Source organism: Scyliorhinus canicula, unplaced genomic scaffold (assembly GCF_902713615.1).
Source record: "Scyliorhinus canicula unplaced genomic scaffold, sScyCan1.1, whole genome shotgun sequence".
Lineage (NCBI taxonomy): Eukaryota > Metazoa > Chordata > Chondrichthyes > Carcharhiniformes > Scyliorhinidae > Scyliorhinus > Scyliorhinus canicula.
In genome coordinates, this window is record NW_024055734.1 from 1376812 (window position 1) to 1401239 (window position 24428).

Consider the following 24428-nt stretch of genomic DNA (forward strand, 5'->3'; position numbering starts at 1 on the left):
GGGAGTGGAGACTGAGGGAGGGAGTGGAGATGGAGGGAGGGAGTGGAGACGGAGATAGGGAAGGGAGTGGAGACGGAGGGAGGGAGTGGAGACGGAGGAGGGAGTGTAGAGGGAGGTAGGGAGGGAGTGGAGACGGAGGGGGAGGGAGTGGAGACGGAGGTTGGGAGGGAGTGGAGGCAGAGGGAGGGAGTGTAGACGGAGGTAGGAGGGGAGTGGGAGACTGAGGGAGGAGTGGAGACTGAGGGAGGGGGTGGAGACGGAGGGAGGGAGTGGAGACTGAGGGAGTGGAGACGGAGGTAGGGAGGGAGTGGAGACGGAGGGAGGAGTGGAGACTGAGGGAGGGAGTGGAGACGGAGGTAGGGAGTGGAGACTGAGGGAGGGAGTGGAGATGGAGGGAGGGAGTGGAGACGGAGGTAGGGAGGGGAGTGGAGACGGAGGGAGGGAGTGGAGACGGAGGGAGGGAGTGTAGAGGGAGGTAGGGAGGGAGTGGAGACGGAGGGAGGGAGTGGAGACGGAGGTTGGGAGGGAGTGGAGGCAGAGGGAGGGAGTGTAGACGGAGGTAGGGAGGGAGTGGAGACTGAGGGAGTGGAGACGGAGGTAGGGAGGGAGTGGAGACGGAGGGAGGAGTGGAGACGGAGGGAGGGAGTGGGGACGGAGGTAGGGAGGGAGTGGAGACTGAGGGAGGGAGTGGAGACGGAGGGAGGGAGTGGAGACTGAGGGAGGGAGTGGAGACTGAGGGAGGGAGTGGAGACTGAGGGAGGGAGTGGGGATGGAGGGAGGGAGTGGAGACGGAGGTAGGGACGGAGTGAAGACTGAGGAGGAGGTAGTCAGTTGAACGATATCCGACGCTGGGTCATGTCCACGTTGACATTGACCTGTTTGGTGGACAGCTGATGTTCCCTGAGATAGGGGCCCTCGTGCTGTGTACTGGAGATGGAGGGAGGGAGTGGGGATGGAGGGAGGGAGTGGAGACGGTATTGGATGATGTAGACATTCGAGGATAACATATACCCCCAACCCTTAGGAAGGTTCAACTCTATTTTATTAACTAAGTATAAACTAATCGACATACAAGAACTGCGGGTTTAAACGATGTTAGTCTAAACTAGAGAGCTAAGCCTTGTCCGAACTAGTTGATTCTCAGCACGTGGAGTGAGTCTATGCTGCGCTGGATGAGTTCCTGTTACACGGAGAGGCAGCACCCAGAATGAGCAGGAACCGTGGTGCCCTCTGCCTTTATAGTGAGTGTATTCTAACTGGTGATTGGCTGCGGTGTTTGTACATGTTGATTGGTCCCTGTGTGTGTCCATTAGTGTGTGTCTGCCCCATGATATATTGTGACAGGAACGAGGTGTTGAATCTTTCTCAGATTGTCCATCAGAGATGTCGGCTGAATCAGGAACCGTGACAAGCGCCCTCCCCTTGGAGCAGGGCCTCCACTCCCTCGACAAACTCACCACAGTTTCTCCACCTGACTCTCCGCCTCCTCCAGAGCCTGCACGATCAGCTTGAGGCCCACGTCTTTCAGCTGGTTGTTGCTGAGGTCAATGTTCCTCAGAGTGGGATTTTCCCGCAGGACGCAGGACAGCGATTTTCCGGACACTTCCGTCAATTTGGCGCCGCTCAACCTGCCGACAGAGCTTACATTATCCAGGTGTTAGAACTCGAAACACCACCACCCCCCTCTCCTCACCCTCCCTATCTCTGTAACCTCCTCCAGCCCTACAATTCCCATCCTCCTGTTCAAATCCCTCCCTCCCTATCTCTGTAACCTCCTCCAGCCCCTACAATTCCCATCCTCCTGTTCAAATCCCTCCCTCCCTCCCTCCCTCCCTATCTCTGTAACCTCCTCCAGCCCCTACAATTCTCATCCTCCTGTTCAAATCCCTCCCTCCCTCCCTCCCTATCTCTGTAACATCCTCCAGCCCCTACAATTCTCATCCTCCTGTTCAAATCCCTCCCTCCCTCCCTATCTCTGTAACCTCCTCCAGCCCCTACAATTCCCATCCTCCTGTTCAAATCCCTCCCTCCCTATCTCTGTAACCTCCTCCAGCCCCTACAATTCTCATCCTCCTGTTCAAATCCCTCCCTCCCTATCTCTGTAACCTCCTCCAGCCCCTACAATTCCCATCCTCCTGTTCAAATCCCTCCCTCCCTCCCTATCTCTGTAACCTCCTCCAGCCCCTACAATTCTCATCCTCCTGTTCAAATCCCTCCCTCCCTCCCTATCTCTGTAACCTCCTCCAGCCCCTACAATTCTCATCCTCCTGTTCAAATCCCTCCCTCCCTATCTCTGTAACCTCCTCCAGCCCTTACAATCCTCATCCACCTGTTCAAATCCCTCCCTATCTCTGTAACCTCCTCCAGCCCCTACAATTCCCATCCTCCTGTTCAAATCCCTCCCTATCTCTGTAACCTCCTCCAGCCCCTACAATTCCCATCCTCCTGTTCAAATCCCTCCCTCCCTCCCTCCCTCCCTATCTCTGTAACCTTCTCCAGCCCCTACAATTCCCATCCTCCTGTTCAAATCCCTCCCTCCCTCCCTATCTCTGTAACCTCCTCCAGCCCCTACAATTCCCATCCTCCTGTTCAAATCCCTCCCTCCCTCCCTATCTCTGTAACCTCCTCCAGCCCCTACAATTCTCATCCTCCTGTTCAAATCCCTCCCTCCCTCCCTATCTCTGTAACCTCCTCCAGCCCCTACAATTCCCATCCTCCTGTTCAAATCCCTCCCTCCCTCCCTATCTCTGTAACCTCCTCCAGCCCTACAATTTTCATCCTCCTGTTCAAATCCCTCCCTCGCTCCCTCCCTCCCTATCTCTGTAACCTCCTCCAGCCCCTTCAATTCTCATCCTCCTGTTCAAATCCCTCCCTCCCTCCCTATCTCTGTAACCTCCTCCAGCCCCTACAATTCTCATCCTCCTGTTCAAATCCCTCCCTCCCTATCTCTGTAACCTCCTCCAGCCTCTACAATTCTCATCCTCCTGTTCAAATCCCTCCCTCCCTCCCTATCTCTGTAACCTCCTCCAGCCCCTACAATTTTCATCCTCCTGTAGAATAATAATCTTTATTAGCGTCGCAAGTAGGCTGACATTAACACTGCAATGAAGTTACTGTGAAAAGCCCCTAGTCCCCACACTCCGGCGCCTGTTCGGGTACACAGAGGGAGAATTCAGAATGTCCAATTTACCCTAACAGCACGTATTTCGGGACTTGTGAGAGGAAACCGGAGCACCCGGAGGAAACCCACGCAGACACGGGGAGAACGTGCAGACTCCGCACAGACAGTGACCCAAGCCGGGAATCGAACCCGGGACCCTGGCGCTGTGAGGCAACAGTGCTAACCAGTGTGCCACCGTGCTGTTCCAATTCCTCCATGGCTCCTTGTCTCTCTCTCTCTCTCTGTCTTGCCCCACCAGCCAATTCTATAACCTCCTCCAACGGTCTAATATCTTTGCCCTCCTCTGATTAGAGTCTCCCTCCTCTTTCACGATGCTTCTTCAAGCCTCCCTCTTTGAGCAACTCTCCTCAAAACTCCTCCAGTGCCTCGGACCCTTTAGATCCCTGAAAGTTGCCACCCAGGTTGAGTGGGTTGTTAAGAAGGCGTACGGTGTGTTAGCTTTTATTGGTAGAGGGATTGAGTTTCGGAGCCATGAGGTCATGTTGCGGCTGTACAAAACTCTGGTGCGGCCGCATTTGGAGTATTGCGTACAGTTCTGGTCGCCTATTATAGGAAGGATGTGGAAGCTTTGGAAAGGGTACAGAGGAGATTTCCCAGGATGTTGCCTGGTATGGAGGGAAGATCTTACGAGGAAAGGCTGAGGGACTTGAGGCTGTTTTCGTTAGAGAGAAGAAGGTTAAGAGGTGACTTAATTGAGGCATACAAGATAATCAGAGGATTAGATAGGGTGGACAGTGAGAGCCTTTTCCCTCGGATGGTGATGTCCAGCACGAGGGGACGTAGCTTTAAATTGAGGGGAGATAGATATAGGACAGATATCAGAGGTAGGTTCTTTACTCAGAGAGTAGTAAGGGCGTGGAATGCCCTGCCTGCAACAGTAGTGGACTCGCCAACACTAAACGCATTCAAATGGTCATTGGATAGGGAAATGGGCGAAAAGGGAATAGTGTAGATGGGCTTTAGAGGGGTTTCACAGGTCAGGGCAACATCGAGGCCCGAAGGGCCTGTACTGCGCTGTAATGTTCTATATTCGATGTGTCTGACTGATTTTCACTCCACCTGAAGCAGTTCGGAACGTTAATGGTGCGATATGAATAGAGGTTGGGTTTTTTTTGTGTGCATAATAACTCACTTGAGTGTGTGCAGTTTACACTCGCGATTTCCCATCTTTTCCACAAGCCTCTGCAGACCCGAGTCCTCCAGATCGTTAAAGCTCAGGTTAAGTTCCTTCACCGTCCGGTTCCGGGCGAGGGCTGACCCAAGTTCGTCGCAACACTCCTTCGTCAGGGCATTAGACTCCAATCTGCGGGAGCGAAATGGAGGCAGGGAGGGACAGAGTCTGAGAAAGTTAGGGAAACGAACAATCGCCGACCGGATAAGGAGATCATTCCGCCACAGAGCGCAGCTCCGCCCAACAACCCGCGACACGCTCTGTCGCCGACACGGGCGAAGGAGCATCGGACGCACGGGGCTGCAGGTTCCCCTCCGAGCCCCGCCCACCCTGGGAAATGTATCGGCCGTTCCTTGACCGTGGGCCGGGTCAGATTCCTGGAACTCCCTCCCTAACAGCACTGTGGGTGCACCTACAGCACACAGGAGGCTGAAGGGGCGACTGGAGATGCCAGTAACACCCACTCCTTGTAAAGATAAGAAAGCAATGAAGGACGTCCCCTGTCCGCTCTCCCCTGCCACTGACTGTCACTGACTGGGGGAGGATGTGGTACAGTCACAGCACTCGGAAAGCAGAGACACACGGTCATGCCCTGAGGTTCCCGGTTCAATCCCTGCTACAGCAGATGCTCAAATCTGCATCCAATAAACATCTGGAATTAAATAAATGACTGTGAAGCGTCGTTGTGAAGAGCATCCGGCTGTCCATCCCTCTCTCCCTCAGTCTCCAAACTCTGGGACTCCCTCCCTCAGTCTCCAAACTCCGGGACTCCCTCCCTCAGTCTCCAAACTCCGGGACTCCCTCCCTCAGTCTCCAAACTCCTGGACTCCCTCCCTCAGTCTCCAAACTCCGGGACTCCCTCCCTCAGTCTCCAAACTCCGGGACTCCCTCCCTCAGTCTCCAAACTCCGGGACTCCCTCCCTCAGTCTCCAAACTCCGGGACTCCCTCCCTCAGTCTCCAAACTCCGGGACTCCCTCCCTCAGTCTCCAAACTCCGGGACTCCCTCCCTCCCTCAGTCTCCAAACTCCGGGACTCCCTCCCTCAGTCTCCAAACTCCGGGACTCCCTCCCTCAGTCTCCAAACTCCGGGACTCCCTCCCTCCCTCAGTCTCCAAACTCTGGGACTCCCTCCCTCAGTCTCCAAACTCCGGGACACCCTCCCTCAGTCTCCAAACTCCGGGTCTCCCTCCCTCAGTCTCCAAACTCCGGGTCTCCCTCCCTCAGTCTCCAAACTCCTGGACTCCCTCCCTCCCTCAGTCTCCAAACTCCAGGACTCCCTCCCTCAGTCTCCAAACTCCGGGACTCCCTCCCTCAGTCTCCAAACTCCTGGACTCCCTCCCTCCCTCAGTCTCCAAACTCCGGGACTCCCTCCCTCAGTCTCCAAACTCCGGGACTCCCTCCCTCAGTCTCCAAACTCCTGGACTCCCTCCCTCCCTCAGTCTCCAAACTCCGGGACTCCCTCCCTCAGTCTCCAAACTCCTGGACTCCCTCCCTCCCTCAGTCTCCAAACTCCGGGACTCCCTCCCTCCCTCAGTCTCCAAACTCCGGGACTCCCTCCCTCAGTTTCCAAACTCCGGGAGTCCCTCCCTCAGTCTCCAAACTCCGGGACTCCCTCCCTCAGTCTCCAAACTCCGGGACTCCCTCCCTCCCTCAGTCTCCAAACTCCGGGACACCCTCCCTCAGTCTCCAAACTCCGGGACTCCCTCCCTCCCTCAGTCTCCAAACTCCGGGACACCCTCCCTCAGTCTCCAAACTCCGGGACTCCCTCCCTCAGTCTCCAAACTCCGGGACTCCCTCCCTCAGTCTCCAAACTCCGGGACTCCCTCCCTCAGTCTCCAAACTCCGGGACTCCCTCCCTCCCTCAGTCTCCAAACTCCTGGACTCCCTCCCTCCCTCAGTCTCCAAACTCCGGGACTCCCTCCCTCCCTCAGTCTCCAAACTCCGGGACTCCCTCCCTCAGTCTCCAAACTCCGGGACTCCCTCCCTCAGTCTCCAAACTCCGGGACTCCCTCCCTCCCTCAGTCTCCAAACTCCGGGACTCCCTCCCTCCCTCAGTCTCCAAACTCCGGGACTCCCTCCCTCAGTCTCCAAACTCCGGGACTCCCTCCCTCAGTCTCCAAACTCCGGGACTCCCTCCCTCAGTCTCCAAACTCCGGGACTCCCTCCCTCCCTCAGTCTCCAAACTCCGGGACTCCCTCCCTCAGTCTCCAAACTCCGGGACTCCCTCCCTCAGTCTCCAAACTCCGGGACTCCCTCCCTCAGTCTCCAAACTCCGGGACTCCCTCCTTCCCTCAGTCTCCAAACTCCGGGACTCCCTCCCTCAGTCTCCAAACTCCGGGACTCCCTCAGTCTCCAAACTCCAGGACTCCCTCCCTCAGTCTCCAAACTCCGGGACTCCCTCCCTCAGTCTCCAAACTCCGGGACTCCCTCCCTCAGTCTCCAAACTCCGGGACTCCCTCCCTCAGTCTCCAAACTCCGGGACTCCCTCCCTCCCTCAGTCTCCAAACTCCGGGACTCCCTCCCTCAGTCTCCAAACTCCGGGACTCCCTCCCTCAGTCTCCAAACTCCGGGACTCCCTCCCTCAGTCTCCAAACTCCGGGACTCCCTCCCTCCCTCAGTCTCCAAACTCCGGGACTCCCTCCCTCCCTCAGTCTCCAAACTCCGGGACTCCCTCCCTCCCTCAGTCTCCAAACTCCGGGACTCCCTCCCTCAGTCTCCAAACTCCGGGACTCCCTCCCTCCCTCAGTCTCCAAACTCCGGGACTCCCTCCCTCAGTTTCCAAACTCCGGGACTCCCTCCCTCAGTCTCCAAACTCCGGGACTCCCTCCCTCAGTCTCCAAACTCTGGGACTCCCTCCCTCCCTCAGTCTCCAAACTCCGGGACACCCTCCCTCAGTCTCCAAACTCCGGGACTCCCTCCCTCAGTCTCCAAACTCCGGGACTCCCTCCCTCAGTCTCCAAACTCCGGGACTCCCTCCCTCCCTCAGTCTCCAAACTCCGGGACTCCCTCCCTCAGTCTCCAAACTCCTGGACTCCCTCCCTCCCTCAGTCTCCAAACTCCTGGACCCTCCCTCCATCAGTCTCCAAACTCCGGGACTCCCTCCCTCCCTCAGTCTCCTAACCCCGGGACTCCCTCCCTCAGTCTCCAAACTCCGGGACTCCCTCCCTCAGTCCCCAAACTCCGGGACTCCCTCCCTCAGCCTCCAAACTCCGGGACTCCCTCCCTCAGTCTCCAAACTCCGGGACTCCCTCCCTCAGTCTCCAAACTCCGGGACTCCCTTCCTCAGTCTCCAAACTCCGGGACTCCCTCCCTCAGTCCCCAAACTCCGGGACTCCCTCCCTCAGTCTCCAAACTCCGGGACTCCCTCCCTCCCTCAGTCCCCAAACTCCGGGACTCCCTCCCTCAGTCTCCAAACTCCGAGACTCCCTCCCTCCCTCAGTCCCCAAACTCCGGGACTCTCTCCCTCCCTCAGTCTCCAAACTCCGGGACTCCCTCCCTCAGTCTCCAAACTCCGGGACTCCCTCCCTCAGTCCCCAAACTCCGGGACTCCCTCCCTCCCTCAGCCTCCAAACTCCGGGACTCCCTCCCTCAGTCTCCAAACTCCGGGACTCCCTCCCTCAGTCTCCAAACTCCGGGACTCCCTCAGTCTCCAAACTCCGGGACTCCCTCCCTCCCTCAGTCTCCAAACTCCGGGACTCCCTCCCTCAGTCTCCAAACTCCGGGACTCCCTCCCTCAGTCTCCAAACTCCGGGAGTCCCTCCCTCAGTCTCCAAACTCCGGGTCTCCCTCCCTCAGTCTCCAAACTCCTGGACTCCCTCCCTCCCTCAGTCTCCAAACTCCAGGACTCCCTCCCTCAGTCTCCAAACTCCGGGACTCCCTCCCTCAGTCTCCAAACTCCTGGACTCCCTCCCTCAGTCTCCAAACTCCTGGACTCCCTCCCTCCCTCAGTCTCCAAACTCCGGGACTCCCTCCCTCCCTCAGTCTCCAAACTCCGGGACTCCCTCCCTCAGTCTCCAAACTCCGGGACTCCCTCCCTCAGTCTCCAAACTCCGGGACTCCCTCCCTCAGTCTCCAAACTCCGGGACTCCCTCCCTCCCTCAGTCTCCAAACTCCGGGACACCCTCCCTCAGTCTCCAAACTCCGGGACTCCCTCCCTCAGTTTCCAAACTCCGGGACTCCCTCCCTCAGTCTCCAAACTCCGGGACTCCCTCCCTCAGTCTCCAAACTCCGGGACTCCCTCCCTCCCTCAGTCTCCAAACTCCGGGACACCCTCCCTCAGTCTCCAAACTCCGGGACTCCCTCCCTCAGTCTCCAAACTCCGGGACTCCCTCCCTCAGTCTCCAAACTCCGGGACTCCCTCCCTCAGTCTCCAAACTCCGGGACTCCCTCCCTCCCTCAGTCTCCAAACTCCTGGACTCCCTCCCTCCCTCAGTCTCCATACTCCGGGACTCCCTCCCTCCCTCAGTCTCCAAACTCCGGGACTCCCTCCCTCAGTCTCCAAACTCCGGGACTCCCTCCCTCAGTCTCCAAACTCCGGGACTCCCTCCCTCCCTCAGTCTCCAAACTCCGGGACTCCCTCCCTCCCTCAGTCCCCAAACTCCGGGGCTCCCTCCCTCAGTCTCCAAACTCCGGGACTCCCTCCCTCCCTCAGTCTCCAAACTCCGGGACTCCCTCCCTCAGTCTCCAAACTCCAGGGCTCCCTCAGTCTCCAAACTCCGGGACTCCCTCCCTCCCTCAGTCTCCAAACTCCGGGACTCCCTCCCTCCCTCAGTCTCCAAACTCCGGGACTCCCTCCCTCAGTCTCCAAACTCCGGGACTCCCTCCCTCAGTCTCCAAACTCCGGGACTCCCTCCCTCAGTCTCCAAACTCCGGGACTCCCTCCGTCCCTCAGTCTCCAAACTCCGGGACTCCCTCCCTCAGTCTCCATACTCCGGGACTCCCTCCCTCAGTCTCCAAACTCCGGGACTCCCTCCCTCAGTCTCCAAACTCCGGGACTCCCTCCTTCCCTCAGTCTCCAAACTCCGGGACTCCCTCCCTCAGTCTCCAAACTCCGGGACTCCCTCAGTCTCCAAACTCCAGGACTCCCTCCCTCAGTCTCCAAACTCCGGGACTCCCTCCCTCAGTCTCCAAACTCCGGGACTCCCTCCCTCAGTCTCCAAACTCCGGGACTCCCTCCCTCCCTCAGTCTCCAAACTCCAGGACTCCCTCCCTCAGTCTCCAAACTCCGGGACTCCCTCCCTCAGTCTCCAAACTCCTGGACTCCCTCCCTCAGTCTCCAAACTCCTGGACTCCCTCCCTCCCTCAGTCTCCAAACTCCGGGACTCCCTCCCTCCCTCAGTCTCCAAACTCCGGGACTCCCTCCCTCAGCCTCCAAACTCCGGGACTCCCTCCCTCAGTCTCCAAACTCCGGGACTCCCTCCCTCAGTCTCCAAACTCCGGGACTCCCTTCCTCAGTCTCCAAACTCCGGGACTCCCTCCCTCCCTCAGTCCCCAAACTCCTGGACTCCCTCCCTCAGTCTCCAAACTCCGGGACTCCCTCCCTCAGTCTCCAAACTCCGGGACTCCCTCCCTCAGTCTCCAAACTCCGGGACTCCCTCCCTCAGTCTCCAAACTCCGGGACTCCCTCAGTCTCCAAACTCCGGGACTCCCTCCCTCCCTCAGTCTCCAAACTCCGGGACTCCCTTCCTCAGTCTCCAAACTCCGGGACTCCCTCCCTCAGTCCCCAAACTCCGGGACTCCCTCCCTCAGTCTCCAAACTCCGGGACTCCCTCCCTCCCTCAGTCCCCAAACTCCGGGACTCCCTCCCTCAGTCTCCAAACTCCGGGACTCCCTCCCTCCCTCAGTCCCCAAACTCCGGGACTCTCTCCCTCCCTCAGTCTCCAAACTCCGGGACTCCCTCCCTCAGTCTCCAAACTCCGGGACTCCCTCCCTCAGTCCCCAAACTCCGGGACTCCCTCCCTCCCTCAGCCTCCAAACTCCGGGACTCCCTCCCTCAGTCTCCAAACTCCGGGACTCCCTCCCTCAGTCTCCAAACTCCGGGACTCCCTCAGTCTCCAAACTCCGGGACTCCCTCCCTCAGTCTCCAAACTCCGGGACTCCCTCCCTCAGTCTCCAAACTCCGGGACTCCCTCCCTCAGTCTCCAAACTCCGGGACTCCCTCCCCCCCTCAGTCTCCAAACTCCGGGACTCCCTCCCTCCCTCCATTTGGGCACAAACTCACTCACTTGAGGCTCTCTATCCTACATTTGGGATGCGTGAGGACTTGGTAGAGCTCCGACAATCCAATGTCTTTCAGGGAATTGTCGTTAATGTCGAGGTGCGTTAAACTCCAGTTGCCGCTGATCGCACTGGCCAATATCCGGCCTGAGCCACTCGACAGTTTGATGTTCCTCAACCTATGTGGAGGCAAAGAAAGAAGAGTTTGAGTCGCAGAAACCGCAATCCTTCAGGATGATCCCAGAGAAACTGGCTTTCCTCCGCCCCCCCCCCCCCCCCCCCCCCTCCCAGGGCACCATCTCACTTAGAATCTTCCAACTTTCAATAAGATCACCACATTCTTCAATACAACACGGTGGGCTCAATGATTCCCCTCTGCGCTCTATCATTCGCAGTTCCCAGAGATTGAGGTCTATCTGTAACTCCCTCACCCCACGCTAACCTCTGACCCCCCCGCTAACCTCTGACCCCCCACAACGACCCCCATCCCGTCTGATCGTTCTTACCCCAGTCTCTCCAGTTGGCACTTGCCCTGTTGCAGCTCTAGGCAAAGCGTCTCCACCCCAGAATCGCCCAGTTCACTGTTATTACCCAGATCCAGGCTGATCAGCTGCGGGTTGGCATGCAGGAGACTGACCAATTCCTCACAGGATTTCTTGGTCAGGTGATTACCGCAGAGCCTGGGATCAACAGAGGGAGAGAGAGAGAGAGAGTTAGGAGTGTCATAAGAACTGGACAACTCTGGGGGAAAGTGGTCGCAGGGAGTTGGAGTTACGTTACAGTTATCGAGCAAGGGTGAGGGGAGTTTGTGCGGGTTGAGAAGGGGCGTGTGAGGAGGGGTTGCAGAGAGTGAAGAGGGATTAAAAAGACTGAGAGAGGGTCAAAGAGATTCAGGGAATGTGAGAGTATGGGGAGGAATTATACAAATTGTGGTGGTATGATTAGCATAGCTGCCTGCCATTGGTACAGAACACCGGCATACCATTGGCCCTGGTCGGTCATGTGCCTCTCGACCGGTTGGTTGAGACCAGTCATGTGACGGCTCCCCGATTGGTCGAGAGGCTGAGTTAACCCCGCCTCCAGGGCGGGGTATAAATACCCAGTACTCCCGGCGGTCGTCCTTCTACTGTAATCGACCGCTGGGCTAACATCTAGTGGGCAGCACGGTAGCATTGTGGATAACGCAATCGCTTCACAGCTCCAGGGTCCCAGGTTCGATTCCCGGCTTGGGTCACTGTCTGTGTGGAGTCTGCACGTCCTCCCCGTGTGTGCGTGGGTTTCCTCCGGGTGCTCCGGTTTCCTCCCACAGTCCAAAGATGTGCAGGTTAGGTGGATTGGCTATGCTAAATTGCCCTTAGTGTCCAAAATTGTCCTTAGTGTTGGGTGGGGTTACTGGGTTATGGGGATAGGGTGGAGGTGTTAACCTTGGGTAGGGTGCTCTTTCCAGGAGCCGGTGCAGACTCGATGGGCCGAATGGCCTCCTTCTGCACTGTAAATTCTATGTATCTATGTATCTAGTAGATTTTTTTGTTCAGCAACTCGTCTTGCGTTCAATTGATGGTACATCGCAGATTAAGCAGGGGTTCCAGTGGGTTAGGAGGGCCTATGGGGGTGAGGAAGAGGAGTTGAGATTGAGGGAGGGTTATGGCGATTGAGGGAAGTTAATAGTGTGGGGGGGGAGGTGAGAAAGGACGATGTAGTTGGAGGAGGCGTTGTGGGGTTGAAGAGGGGTTCTAGGCATTGAGGCGGAGTCAGACTGAGTTGGGAGGGGGATGTAGCGGGTCAGGAGGGGTAATGGGGCAAGAGGGGTTAGAGGGAGTGAAGAGGGTTATCGAGATTGAGGGACTTACTGTGTAGAGATGAGGGGAGGTTATACAGTACAGGAGGGCTTATGTAGATTTAAATGGGGTTCAATGAGTGAGCAGCAGTTATAGAGGGACTGGGTTGGATGTGTTTATTGTCACGTGTACCGAGGTACGGGGAAAAGTATTGTTCTGCGTGCAGCTCAGAAAGATCATTCTGTACACGAAAGGATAATACATAAGAGGGCAAACGTAAAATACACAATGTAAATACACAGGAATCGGGGTGAATCGGGGAAGCATACAGGGTGTAGTGTTAATCAGGTCAGTCCATAAGAGGGTCGTTTAGGAGTCTGGTGACAGTGGGGAAGAAGCTGTTTTTGAGTCTGTTCGTGCGTGTTCTCAGACTTCTGAATCTCCTGCCCGATGGAAGAAGTTGGAAGAGTGAGTAAGCCGGGTGGGAGGGATCCTTGATTATGCTGCCCGCTTTCCCCAGGCAGCGGGAGGTGTAGATGGAGTCGATGGACGGGAGGTAGGTTTGTGTGATGGACTGGGCGGTATTCACGACTCTCTGAAGTTCCTTGCGGTCCTGGGCCGAGCAGTTGCCATACCCAGGCTGTGATGCAGCCCGATAGGATGCTTTCTATAGTGCATTTGTAAAAGTTGGTAAGGGTTAATGTGGACATGCCGAATTTCCTTAGTTTCCTGAGGAAGTATAGGCGCTGTTGTGCTTTCTTGGTGGTAGCGTCGACGTGGGTGGACCAGGACAGATTATTGGAGATGTGCACCCCTAGGAATTTGAAACTGCTAACCATCTCCACCTTGGCCCCGTTGATGCTGACAGGGGATGTGTACAGTACTTTGCTTCCTGAAGTCAATGACCAGATCTTTAGTTTTGCTGGCATTGTTACTGTGTTGGGATGATGAATATTACTGCCTGGGGATGAGGGAGGTTTACGGTGTGAGGAGAGGGTTATATTGATTGAAATGGGGTTCTAGGGAGTGAAGAGGAGTTACAGAGGGAATGTTCGGGCTGAGGGGAGGTTATACAGTGTGAGGTGCGATTCTAGATCCAGTCACAGTCTGCCAATACCTGTTGTAAACCATTTAAGATGTTCACTCTGACCTGATCAATTGTACTCACAGTAGCGTTGTGAATTTTCCCCCTGGCTTCTTCAGTTCCGTACAGAGTTTCTGCACCCACTCATCCCTCAGATTATTGTTATCCAGCCTAAAGAGAACAGGAAAAACAGAAATAGGTCACGTAAGAAAATACTCTGTATCAGACAGGGTCTTTAAAGGGGGAGTTCGGGGTTCAGAGGGATGGTCATCAATGGGAGTGTTACAGGATTAGAGGGTGATCTTCAATGGCAGAGTTACAGGATTAGAGGGTGATCCTCAATGGGAGAGTTACAGGATTAGAGGGTGATCTTCAATGGGAGAGTTAGGGGGATTAGAGAGTGATCTTCAATGGGAGAGTTACAGGATTAGAGGGTGATCTTCAATGGGAGAGTTAGGGGATTAGAGGGTGATCTTCAACGGGAGAGTTACAGGATTAGAGGGTGATCTTCAATGGGAGAGTTACATGATTAGAGGGTGATCTTCAATGGGAGAGTTACAGGATTAGAGGGTGATCTTCAATGGGAGAGTTCGGGGATTAGAGGGTGATCTTCAATGGGAGAGTTAGGGGATTAGAGGGCGATCTTCAATGGGAGTGTTACAGGATTAGAGATTGATCTTCAATGGGAGAGTTACAGGATTAGAGGGTGATCTTCAATGGGAGAGTTACAGGATTAGAGGGTGATCTTCAATGGGAGAGTTACAGGATTAGAGGGTGATCTTCAATGGGAGAGTTACAGGATTAGAGGGTGATCTTCAATGGGAGAGTTACAGGATTAGAGGGTGATCTTCAATGGGAGAGTTACAGGATTAGTGATCTTCAATGGGAGAGTTACAGGATTAGAGGGTGATCTTCAATGGGAGAGTTAGGGGATTAGAGGGCGATCTTCAATGGGAGTGTTACAGGATTAGAGATTGATCTTCAATGGGAGAGTTACAGGATTAGAGGGTGATTTTCAATGGGAGAGTTACAGTATTAGAGGGTGATCTTCAATGGGAGAGTTACAGGATTAGAGAGTGATCTTCAATGGGACAGTTAGGGGATTAGAGAGTGATCTTCAATGGGAGAGTTAGGGGAATAGAGGGTGATCTTCAATGGGAGAGTTAGGGGATTAGAGGGTGATCTTCAATGGGAGAGTTCGGGGATTAGAGAGTGATCTTCAATGGGGGAGTTACAGGATTAGAGGGTGATCTTCAATGGGAGAGTTAGGGGATTAGAGGGTGATCTTCAATGGGAGAGTTAGGGGATTAGAGGGTGATCTTCAATGGGAGAGTTAGGGGATTAGAGGGTGATCTTCAATGGGAGAGTTAGGGGATTAGAGGGTGATCTTCAATGGGAAAGTTACAGGATTAGAGGGTGATCTTCAATGGGAGAGTTAGGGGATTAGAGGGTGATCTTCAATGGGAGAGTTACAGGAATAGAGGGTGATCTTCAATGGGAGAGTTACAGGATTAGAGGGTGATCTTCAATGGGAGAGTTGGGGGATTAGAGGGTGATCTTCAATGGGAGAGTTACACAATTAGAGGGTGATCTTCAATGGGAGAGTTACAGGATTAGAGGGTGATCTTCAATGGGAGAGTTAGGGGATTAGAGGGTGATCTTCAATGGGAGAGTTACTGGATTAGAGGGTGATCTTCAAAGGGAGGGTTACAGGATTAGAGGGTGATCTTCAATGGGAGAGTTAGGGGATTAGAGGGTGATCTTCAATGGGAGAGTTAGGGGATTAGAGGGTGATCTTCAATGGGAGAGTTACAGGATTAGAGGGTGATATTCAATGGGAGAGTTACAGGATTAGAGGGTGATCTTCAATGGGAGAGTTACAGGATTAGAGGGTGATCTTCAATGGGAGAGTTAGGGGGATTAGAGGGCGATCTTCAATGGGAGAGTTAGGGGGATTAGAGGGTGATCTTCAATGGGAGAGTTACAGGATTAGAGGGTGATCTTCAATGGGAGAGTTACACAATTAGAGGGTGATCTTCAATGGGAGAGTTACAGGATTAGAGTGTGATCTTCAATGGGAGAGTTAGGGGATTAGAGGGTGATCTTCAATGGGAGAGTTACAGGATTAGAGGGTGATCTTCAATGGGAGAGTTAGGGGATTAGAGTGTGATCTTCAATGGGAGAGTTACAGGATTAGAGGGTGATCTTCAATGGGAGAGTTAGGGGATTAGAGGGCGATCTTCAATGGGAGAGTTACAGGATTAGAGGGTGATCTTCAATGGGAGAGTTAGGGGATTAGAGGGTGATCCTCAATGGGAGAGTTACAGGATTAGAGGGTGATCTTCAATGGGAGAGTTACAGGATTAGAGGGTGATCTTCAATGGGAGAGTTAGGGGATTAGAGGGTGATCTTCAATGGGATAGTTACAGGATTAGAGGGTAAACTTCAATGGGAGAGTTAGGGGATTAGAGGGTGATCTTCAATGGGAAAGTTAGGGGATTAGAGGGTGATCTTCAATGGGAGAGTTAGGGGATTAGAGGGTGATCTTCAATGGGAGAGTTAAGGGATTAGAGGGCGATCTTCAATGGGAGAGTTACAGGATTAGAGGGTGATCTTCAATGGGAGAGTTACAGGATTAGAGAGTGATCTTCAATGGGAGAGTTACAGGATTAGAGGGTGATCTTCAATGGGAGAGTTAGGGGATTAGAGGGCGATCTTCAATGGGAGAGTTAGGGGATTAGAGGGTGATCTTCAATGGGAGAGTTACAGGATTAGAGAGTGATCTTCAATGGGATAGTTACAGGATTAGAGGGTGATCTTCAATGGGGGAGTTTGGGGATTAGAGGGTGATATTCAATGGGAGAGTTACAGGATTAGAGGGTGATCTTCAATGGGGGAGTTTGGGGATTAGAGGGCGATCTTCAATGGGAGAGTTAGGGGATTAGAGGGTGATCTTCAATGGGAGAGTTACAGGATTAGAGGGTGATATTCAATGGGAGAGTTACAGGATTAGAGGGTGATCTTCAATGGGAGAGTTACAGTATTAGAGGGTGATATTCAATGGGAGAGTTACAGGATTAGAGGGTGAACTTCAATGGGAGAGTTACAGGATTAGAGGGTGATATTCAATGGGAGAGTTACAGGATTAGAGGGTGATCTTCAATGGGAGAGTTACAGGATTAGAGGGTGATCTTCAATGGGAGAGTTCGGGGATTAGAGGGTGATCTTCAATGGGAGAGTTCGGGGATTAGAGGGTGATCTTCAATGGGAGAGTTACAGGATTAGAGGGTGACCTTCAATGGGAGAGTTAGGGGATTAGAGTGTGATCTTCAATGGGAGAGTTACAGGATTAGAGGGTGATCTTCAATGGGAGAGTTAGGGGATTAGAGGGCGATCTTCAATGGGAGAGTTACAGGATTAGAGGGTGATCTTCAATGGGAGAGTTACAGGATTAGAGGGTGATCTTCAATGGGATAGTTACAGGATTAGAGGGTGATCTTCAATGGGAGAGTTAGGGGATTAGAGGGTGATCTTCAATGGGAGAGTTAGGGGATTAGAGGGCGATCTTCAATAGGAGAGTTAGGGGATTAGAGGGTGATCTTCAATGGGAGAGTTACAGGATTAGAGAGTGATCTTCAATGGGATAGTTACAGGATTAGAGGGTGATCTTCAATGGGGGAGTTTGGGGATTAGAGAGCGATCTTCAATGGGAGAGTTACAGGGTTAGAGGGTGATATTCAATGGGAGAGTTACAGGATTAGAGGGTGATCTTCAATGGGAGAGTTACAGGATTAGAGGGTGATCTTCAATGGGAGAGTTCGGGGATTAGAGGGTGATCTTCAATGGGAGAGTTCGGGGATTAGAGGGTGATCTTCAATGGGAGAGTTCGGGGATTAGAGGGTGATCTTCAATGGGAGAGTTACAGGATTAGGGGATAATCTTCAATGGGAGAGTTACAGGATTAGAGGATAATCTTCAATGGGAGAGTTACAGGATTAGAGGGTGATCTTCAATGGGAGAGTTACAGGATTAGAGGGTGATCTTCAATGGGAGAGTTACAGGATTAGAGGGTGATCTTCAATGGGAGAGTTACAGGATTAGAGGGTGATCTTCAATGGGAGAGTTACAGGATTAGAGGGTGATCTTCAATGGGAGAGTTACAGGATTAGGGAGTGATCTTCAATGGGAGAGTGCAGGATTAGAGGGTGATCTTCAATGGGAGAGTTACAGGATTAGAGAGTGATCTTCAATGGGAGAGTTACAGGATTAGAGGGTGATCTTCAATGGGAGAGTTACAGGATTAGAGGGTGATCTTCAATGGGAGAGTTACAGGATTAGAGGGTGATCTTCAATGGGAGTGTTAGTGATCTTCAATGGGAGAGTTACAAGAGTTGGGGGATATGTCTGAAAGATGGTTTTCTAGAGTTTTACATTGCGGAACCAACAAGGGAACAGGCATTTTTAGATCTAATATTGTGTAATTAAAAAGAGCTAATGGATAACCTTGTTGTTAAGGAACTTTTAGGAAAGAGTGACCATAATATGTTGGAATGTTGTATTAATTTTGAGAGTGTTGCAGTTCAATCAGAAACAAGGGTCTTAATCTGAATGTTCCTTCAATGGAGGGGGCATGGACACAATGGGCCAAATGGCCTCCTCCTATCATTCTGCCGTTACCCGATCTCCTTGCACTTGTTCAGGTGAGGCAGGAGATGGTCAAGTCCCTCGAGTTGGGCGATGGAAGAGCTGGCATCGAAACGTTCGACAGTGTCCAGGCTGCCGAGGGTGTAGGCCACAGCCGAGCAGTCGACGGGGTTGAGGTGATGGGCTGAGAGGTCGATGGTGGCACTGGGACCCAGCGTGTCCCGGACTAGCTTCTCTTGTTGGGCTTCGAAGAGGCAGTGCAGGGCTTGGAGGAGGATCTGCTTGTCTTCACGTTTCATGGCCTCCTGCGTCCGGTTGATGAGCCAGTCCAGGATGATGGAGCAGGGTTTCTTGGGGAGCACACCCAGGGTCTTCTCCACAGCGGCTGAGTTGGCCGGCTTGGACAGGCCCGACAGGAAGCGGGAGAAGATCTCGTAGCGGCCATCTTCACAGCGGACGGCTTGCCCCAGCACCTCATTGAGCTCCACCACTTTGCACCCAAGGACAAAGTACAGGGCAGCCAGATACTCCTGGATGGTGAGGTGGAGAAAGCTGAAGGCCATTTTTGTCGAGCCAAGATCCCTCTCCATGAACTCCATGAGGAAGCCAGAGAGGAACTGGGAGGACTCCAGCCGATGATCCTTCAGGTCCTTCTGGTAGAAGACCAGGTGGCGCCCCTTGACCCCTGTAAAGGCCATCTTGCTGATCCTGAGCATGGACCGGGTCTTGTGGGTGGCGTATCGGGCGTGGTTGGTCAGGAGATTGGCCAGAAAGAGGGAGAACAGCTGGGTGATGGTCCTGGGGGGCGGGCGGCCCTTCACCCCTCGCTGTCGCTGGGCAAAGTAGCCCTCCAAGGCCGAGCAGAGGATCCAGCAGTAGGAAGGGTTGAAGCAGAGGGTATAGAGGGTCCCGTGGCCTCTCACGTGCTTGTAGACCCTCTGTCCCTCCTCCTTTTGCCCGTAGAATTTCTCAAAATAGCGAAGCCTCTGCTCGGGGAAGAAGCCCAGGATTTCGGTGTACCTGTGGACATTGCCGGATTCCAGGGTCTCCAGGGCGATGGGACGGGTAGTCACCAGGACTGAGCAGCCCTTCAGAAGCTTCTGGCTCACCAGGCTGGCTACAATGGTGGAGACGGGGAGGTGCTCATTCTGGTCTTCACAGGCCTGCTTGAAGTTCAACTGCTCCTTGCTCTCGTCCAGACCGTCGAAGATGAAGAGAATCTGCTCTGGCTGCTTGAGGATCATTTCCACTGAAGACTCCAAGAAGGGATGTCTGTTGGCGATAATGTTAACCAGACAGGAATCTCCTTCCATGAGGTTCAGCTCCCGGAACTGGAAATGGAAAATGAAGGTGAATTGATGATATATCTTCCCTGCTGCCCAGTCGTGAAGGAGCTTCTGCACCATGGTGGTCTTGCCAATTCCAGGAACTCCACACACCACCACCACCAACACCGGGGGCGACGGGCGTGGCGGGTTGTAGATCTTCCGGAAGAGGTGGTCCACTCGCATCGGCCGGGAGGCCTCATGGCCCTTGGCTGTGACGGAGGCCAAGCTCTCGTGGACGTTGGCCGTGTCCATCATCTCATTGTCGCGATTCTTTCCCAGTCGATGGGCAGCCACCACCGCCAGCTCTGTGTAGCGTTCTTCCAGTTTGATGGACCTCCTCGGCTTCTTCCCCCACGGCACTTTGAGTTGGTCAAAGCCCTCCGTCCAACTTCTCACCCATCGTTTCAGCTCATCTCGGCAAGCTGCAGGAACATCAAAGGATGCAGAGTCAGACGCTCATCACTACAGCTCCCCTCCCCATCTCATCACCCTCCATCTCTTCCCACCCGGTCCCTGAGATCACAGCGGACTTCTCATTCATAGTAGTCCCCCACACAGGAACTGACCACTTACTAAGGGTCACAGGTCACCACAGACACTGAACTCTCGCTGGGTCACAGGTCACCACACACTGAACTCTCGCTGGGTCACAGGTCACCACACACTGAACTCTCGCTGGGTCACAGGTCACCACACACTGAACTCTCGCTGGGTCACAGGTCACCACAGACACTAAACTCTCGCTGGGTCACAGGTCACCACAGACACTGAACTCTCGCTGGGTCACAGGTCACCACACACTGAACTCTCGCTGGGTCACAGGTCACCACACACTGAACTCTCGCTGGGTCACAGGTCACCACAGACACTGAACTCTCGCTGGGTCACAGGTCACCACACACTGAACTCTCGCTGGGTCACAGGTCACCACACACTGAACTCTCGCTGGGTCACAGGTCACCACACACTGAACTCTCGCTGGGTCACAGGTCACCACAGCACTGAACTCTCGCTGGGTCACAGGTCACCACACACTGAACTCTCGCTGGGTCACAGGTCACCACACACTGAACTCTCGCTGGGTCACAGGTCACCACACACTGAACTCTCGCTGGGTCACAGGTCACCACACACTGAACTCTCGCTGGGTCACAGGTCACCACAGACACTGAACTCTCGCTGGGTCACAGGTCACCACACACTGAACTCTCGCTGGGTCACAGGTCACCACAGACACTGAACTCTCGCTGGGTCACAGGTCACCACAACACTGAACTCTCGCTGGGTCACAGGTCACCACACACTGAACTCTCGCTGGGTCACAGGTCACCACACACTGAACTCTCGCTGGGTCACAGGTCACCACAGACACTGAACTCTCGCTGGGTCACAGGTCACCACAACACTGAACTCTCGCTGGGTCACAGGTCACCACACACTGAACTCTCGCTGGGTCACAGGTCACCACACACTGAACTCTCGCTGGGTCACAGGTCACCACAGACACTGAACTCTCGCTGGGTCACAGGTCACCACAGACACTGAACTCTCGCTGGGTCACAGGTCACCACAGACACTGAACTCTCGCTGGGTCACAGGTCACCACACACTGAACTCTCGCTGGGTCACAGGTCACCACAGACACTGAACTCTCGCTGGGTCACAGGTCACCAAACGCTGAACTCTCGCTGGGTCACAGGTCACAACACACTGAACTCTCGCTGGGTCACAGGTCACCACAGACACTGAACTCTCGCTGGGTCACAGGTCACCACACACTGAACTCTCGCTGGGTCACAGGTCACCACAGACACTGAACTCTCGCTGGGTCACAGGTCACCACAGACACTGAACTCTCGCTGGGTCACAGGTCACCAAACGCTGAACTCTCACTGGGTCACAGGTCACCACAGACACTGAACTCTCGCTGGGTCAAAGGTCACCACAGACACTGAACTCTCGCTGGGTCACAGGTCACCACACACTGAACTCTCGCTGGGTCACAGGTCACCACAGACACTGAACTCTCGCTGGGTCAAAGGTCACCACAGACACTGAACTCTCGCTGGGTCACAGGTCGCCACAGACACTGAACTCTCGCTGGGTCACAGGTCACCACACACTGAACTCTCGCTGGGTCACAGGTCACCACAGACACTGAACTCTCGCTGGGTCACAGGTCACCACACACTGAACTCTCGCTGGGTCACAGGTCACCACACACTGAACTCTCGCTGGGTCACAGGTCACCACAGACACTGAACTCTCGCTGGGTCACAGGTCACCACACACTGAACTCTCGCTGGGTCACAGGTCACCACAGACACTGAACTCTCGCTGGGTCACAGGTCACCACACACTGAACTCTCGCTGGGTCACAGGTCACCACACACTGAACTCTCGCTGGGTCACAGGTCACCACACACTGAACTCTCGCTGGGTCACAGGTCACCACAGACACTGAACTCTCGCTGGGTCACAGGTCACCACACACTGAACTCTCGCTGGGTCACAGGTCACCACACACTGAACTCTCGCTGGGTCACAGGTCACCACACACTGAACTCTCGCTGGGTCACAGGTCACCACAGACACTGAACTCTCGCTGGGTCACAGGTCACCACACACTGAACTCTCGCTGGGTCACAGGTCACCACAGACACTGAACTCTCGCTGGGTCACAGGTCACCACACACTGAACTCTCGCTGGGTCACAGGTCACCACACACTGAACTCTCGCTGGGTCACAGGTCACCACAGACACTGAACTCTCGCTGGGTCACAGGTCACCACAGACACTGAACTCTCGCTGGGTCACAGGTCACCACAGACACTGAACTCTCGCTGGGTCACAGGTCACCACACACTGAACTCTCGCTGGGTCACAGGTCACCACACACTGAACTCTCGCTGGGTCACAGGTCACCACAGACACTGAACTCTCGCTGGGTCACAGGTCACCACAGACACTGAACTCTCGCTGGGTCACAGGTCACCACAGACACTGAACTCTCGCTGGGTCACAGGTCACCACACACTGAACTCTCGCTGGGTCACAGGTCACCACACACTGAACTCTCGCTGGGTCACAGGTCACCACACACTGAACTCTCGCTGGGTCACAGGTCACCACACACTGAACTCTCGCTGGGTCACAGGTCACCACAGACACTGAACTCTCGCTGGGTCACAGGTCACCAAACGCTGAACTCTCGCTGGGTCACAGGTCACAACACACTGAACTCTCGCTGGGTCACAGGTCACCACAGACACTGAACTCTCGCTGGGTCACAGGTCACCACAGACACTGAACTCTCGCTGGGTCAGAGGTCACCACAGACACTGAACTCTCGCTGGGTCACAGGTCACCACACACTGAACTCTCGCTGGGTCACAGGTCACCACACACTGAACTCTCGCTGGGTCACAGGTCACCACAGACACTGAACTCTCGCTGGGTCACAGGTCACCACAGACACTGAACTCTCGCTGGGTCACAGGTCACCACACACTGAACTCTCGCTGGGTCACAGGTCACCACAGACACTGAACTCTCGCTGGGTCACAGGTCACCACAGACACTGAACTCTCGCTGGGTCACAGGTCACCACAGACACTGAACTCTCGCTGGGTCACAGGTCACCACACACTGAACTCTCGCTGGGTCACAGGTCACCACAGACACTGAACTCTCGCTGGGTCACAGGTCTGAGGATGGGGAGCAGTTTAGAATTCAGCAAAGAAGGACGAAGGGATTGATTAAGGAGGGGAAAGGGCAGGAAGCTTGCAGGGAACAGAAAGACTGAGACGAAGAGTTTCTGCAGATATGCGAAGGAGAAAGAGATTGGTAAAGAGAAATGTCGGCCGACGATAGACAGGAACAGGGGAATGCAGAATAAACGAGAAAGAAATGGCTGAGCAATTGAGGACGCAAATCAGATCCCAGGAATGTTGGAGAATGAAAGGTTTAGTGAGAGGGAAGGACTGAGGGAGATCAACATGAGTAGAGAAATGGTGCTGGGAAAATTGATGGGATTGAAGGTGGATAAATCCCCAGGGCCTGAGAATCTGCATCCCAGAGTGCTTAAGGAGGTGGCTCGGGAAATAGTGGATGCATTGGTGGTCATCTTCCGGGATTCTATAGACTCTGGAACTGTCCCTGCAGATTGGAGGGTAGCTCACGTCACTCCGATATTCAACAAGGGAGGTAGAGAGAAAGCAGGGAATTATAGCCGAACATCGGTAGTGGGGAAAATGCTTGATCCATTATCAAGGATATTATAGCGGAACATTTAGAAAGCAGTGGCATGATCAGTCAGAATGGATTCATGAAGGGAAAATCATGCTTGACAAATCTTTGAAGAGGTAACCAGTACAGTCGACAAGGGGGAGCCAGTCGATGTGGTATATTTAGACTTTCAGAAGGCGTTTGACGAAGTCCCGCATGAGAGATTATTGTGCAAAATTAAAGGGCATGGGATTGGGGGAAATGTATTGAGGTGGATAGAAAACTGGTTGGCAGAGAGGAAACAAAGAGTCGGGATTAATGGGTCCTTTTCAAATTGGCAGGCAGTAACCAGTGGGGTACCACAGGGATCGGTGCTGGGACCCCAGCTATTCACAGTTTTATTAATGATATAGATGAGGGAACAAATATCATATCTCATTTGCAGATGACACCAAGTTGAGTGGGAGGGTGAATTGTGAGGCTGCATGGTCCTACAGAAAGATCTTCACACAAAGAGTCTGTGGGATTCATTACCACAGGAAGTAGTTGATGCTAAATCTTTGACTATATTCAAGAGGCGGCTGGATCGAGCACTTGGGGAGAATGGGATCAAAGGCTGTGGGGAGAAAGCAGGATTAGGCTATTGAGTTGGATGATCAGCCATGATCGTGATGAGGCGGAGTAGGCTCGAAGGGCCAAAAGTCCTCCTCCTGCTCCTATCTTCTATGTATCTGACCACTCGCTAGTTCACATGTCTCCACAGACACTGACAGTGTAGCACTCCCTCAGTACTGACCT

General features: G+C 54.1%; 1 protein-coding gene across 1 annotated transcript in view; it reads right to left on the bottom strand.

The window, feature by feature from the left end:
• Positions 1–1453: 1453 nt before the first annotated feature.
• LOC119960788 (NACHT, LRR and PYD domains-containing protein 12-like) overlaps positions 1454–24428 on the bottom strand; it is a 43206-nt gene continuing 20231 nt past the window's right edge. Inside the window, exons 5-10 of the mRNA XM_038788395.1 lie at positions 18108–19824; positions 13515–13601; positions 11075–11248; positions 10577–10747; positions 4314–4484; positions 1454–1628 (exon numbers count right to left, since the gene is read on the bottom strand). Coding sequence (XP_038644323.1) covers positions 1454–1628; positions 4314–4484; positions 10577–10747; positions 11075–11248; positions 13515–13601; positions 18108–19824 — 2495 coding nt within the window. The remainder of the gene's footprint in view (positions 1629–4313; positions 4485–10576; positions 10748–11074; positions 11249–13514; positions 13602–18107; positions 19825–24428) is intronic.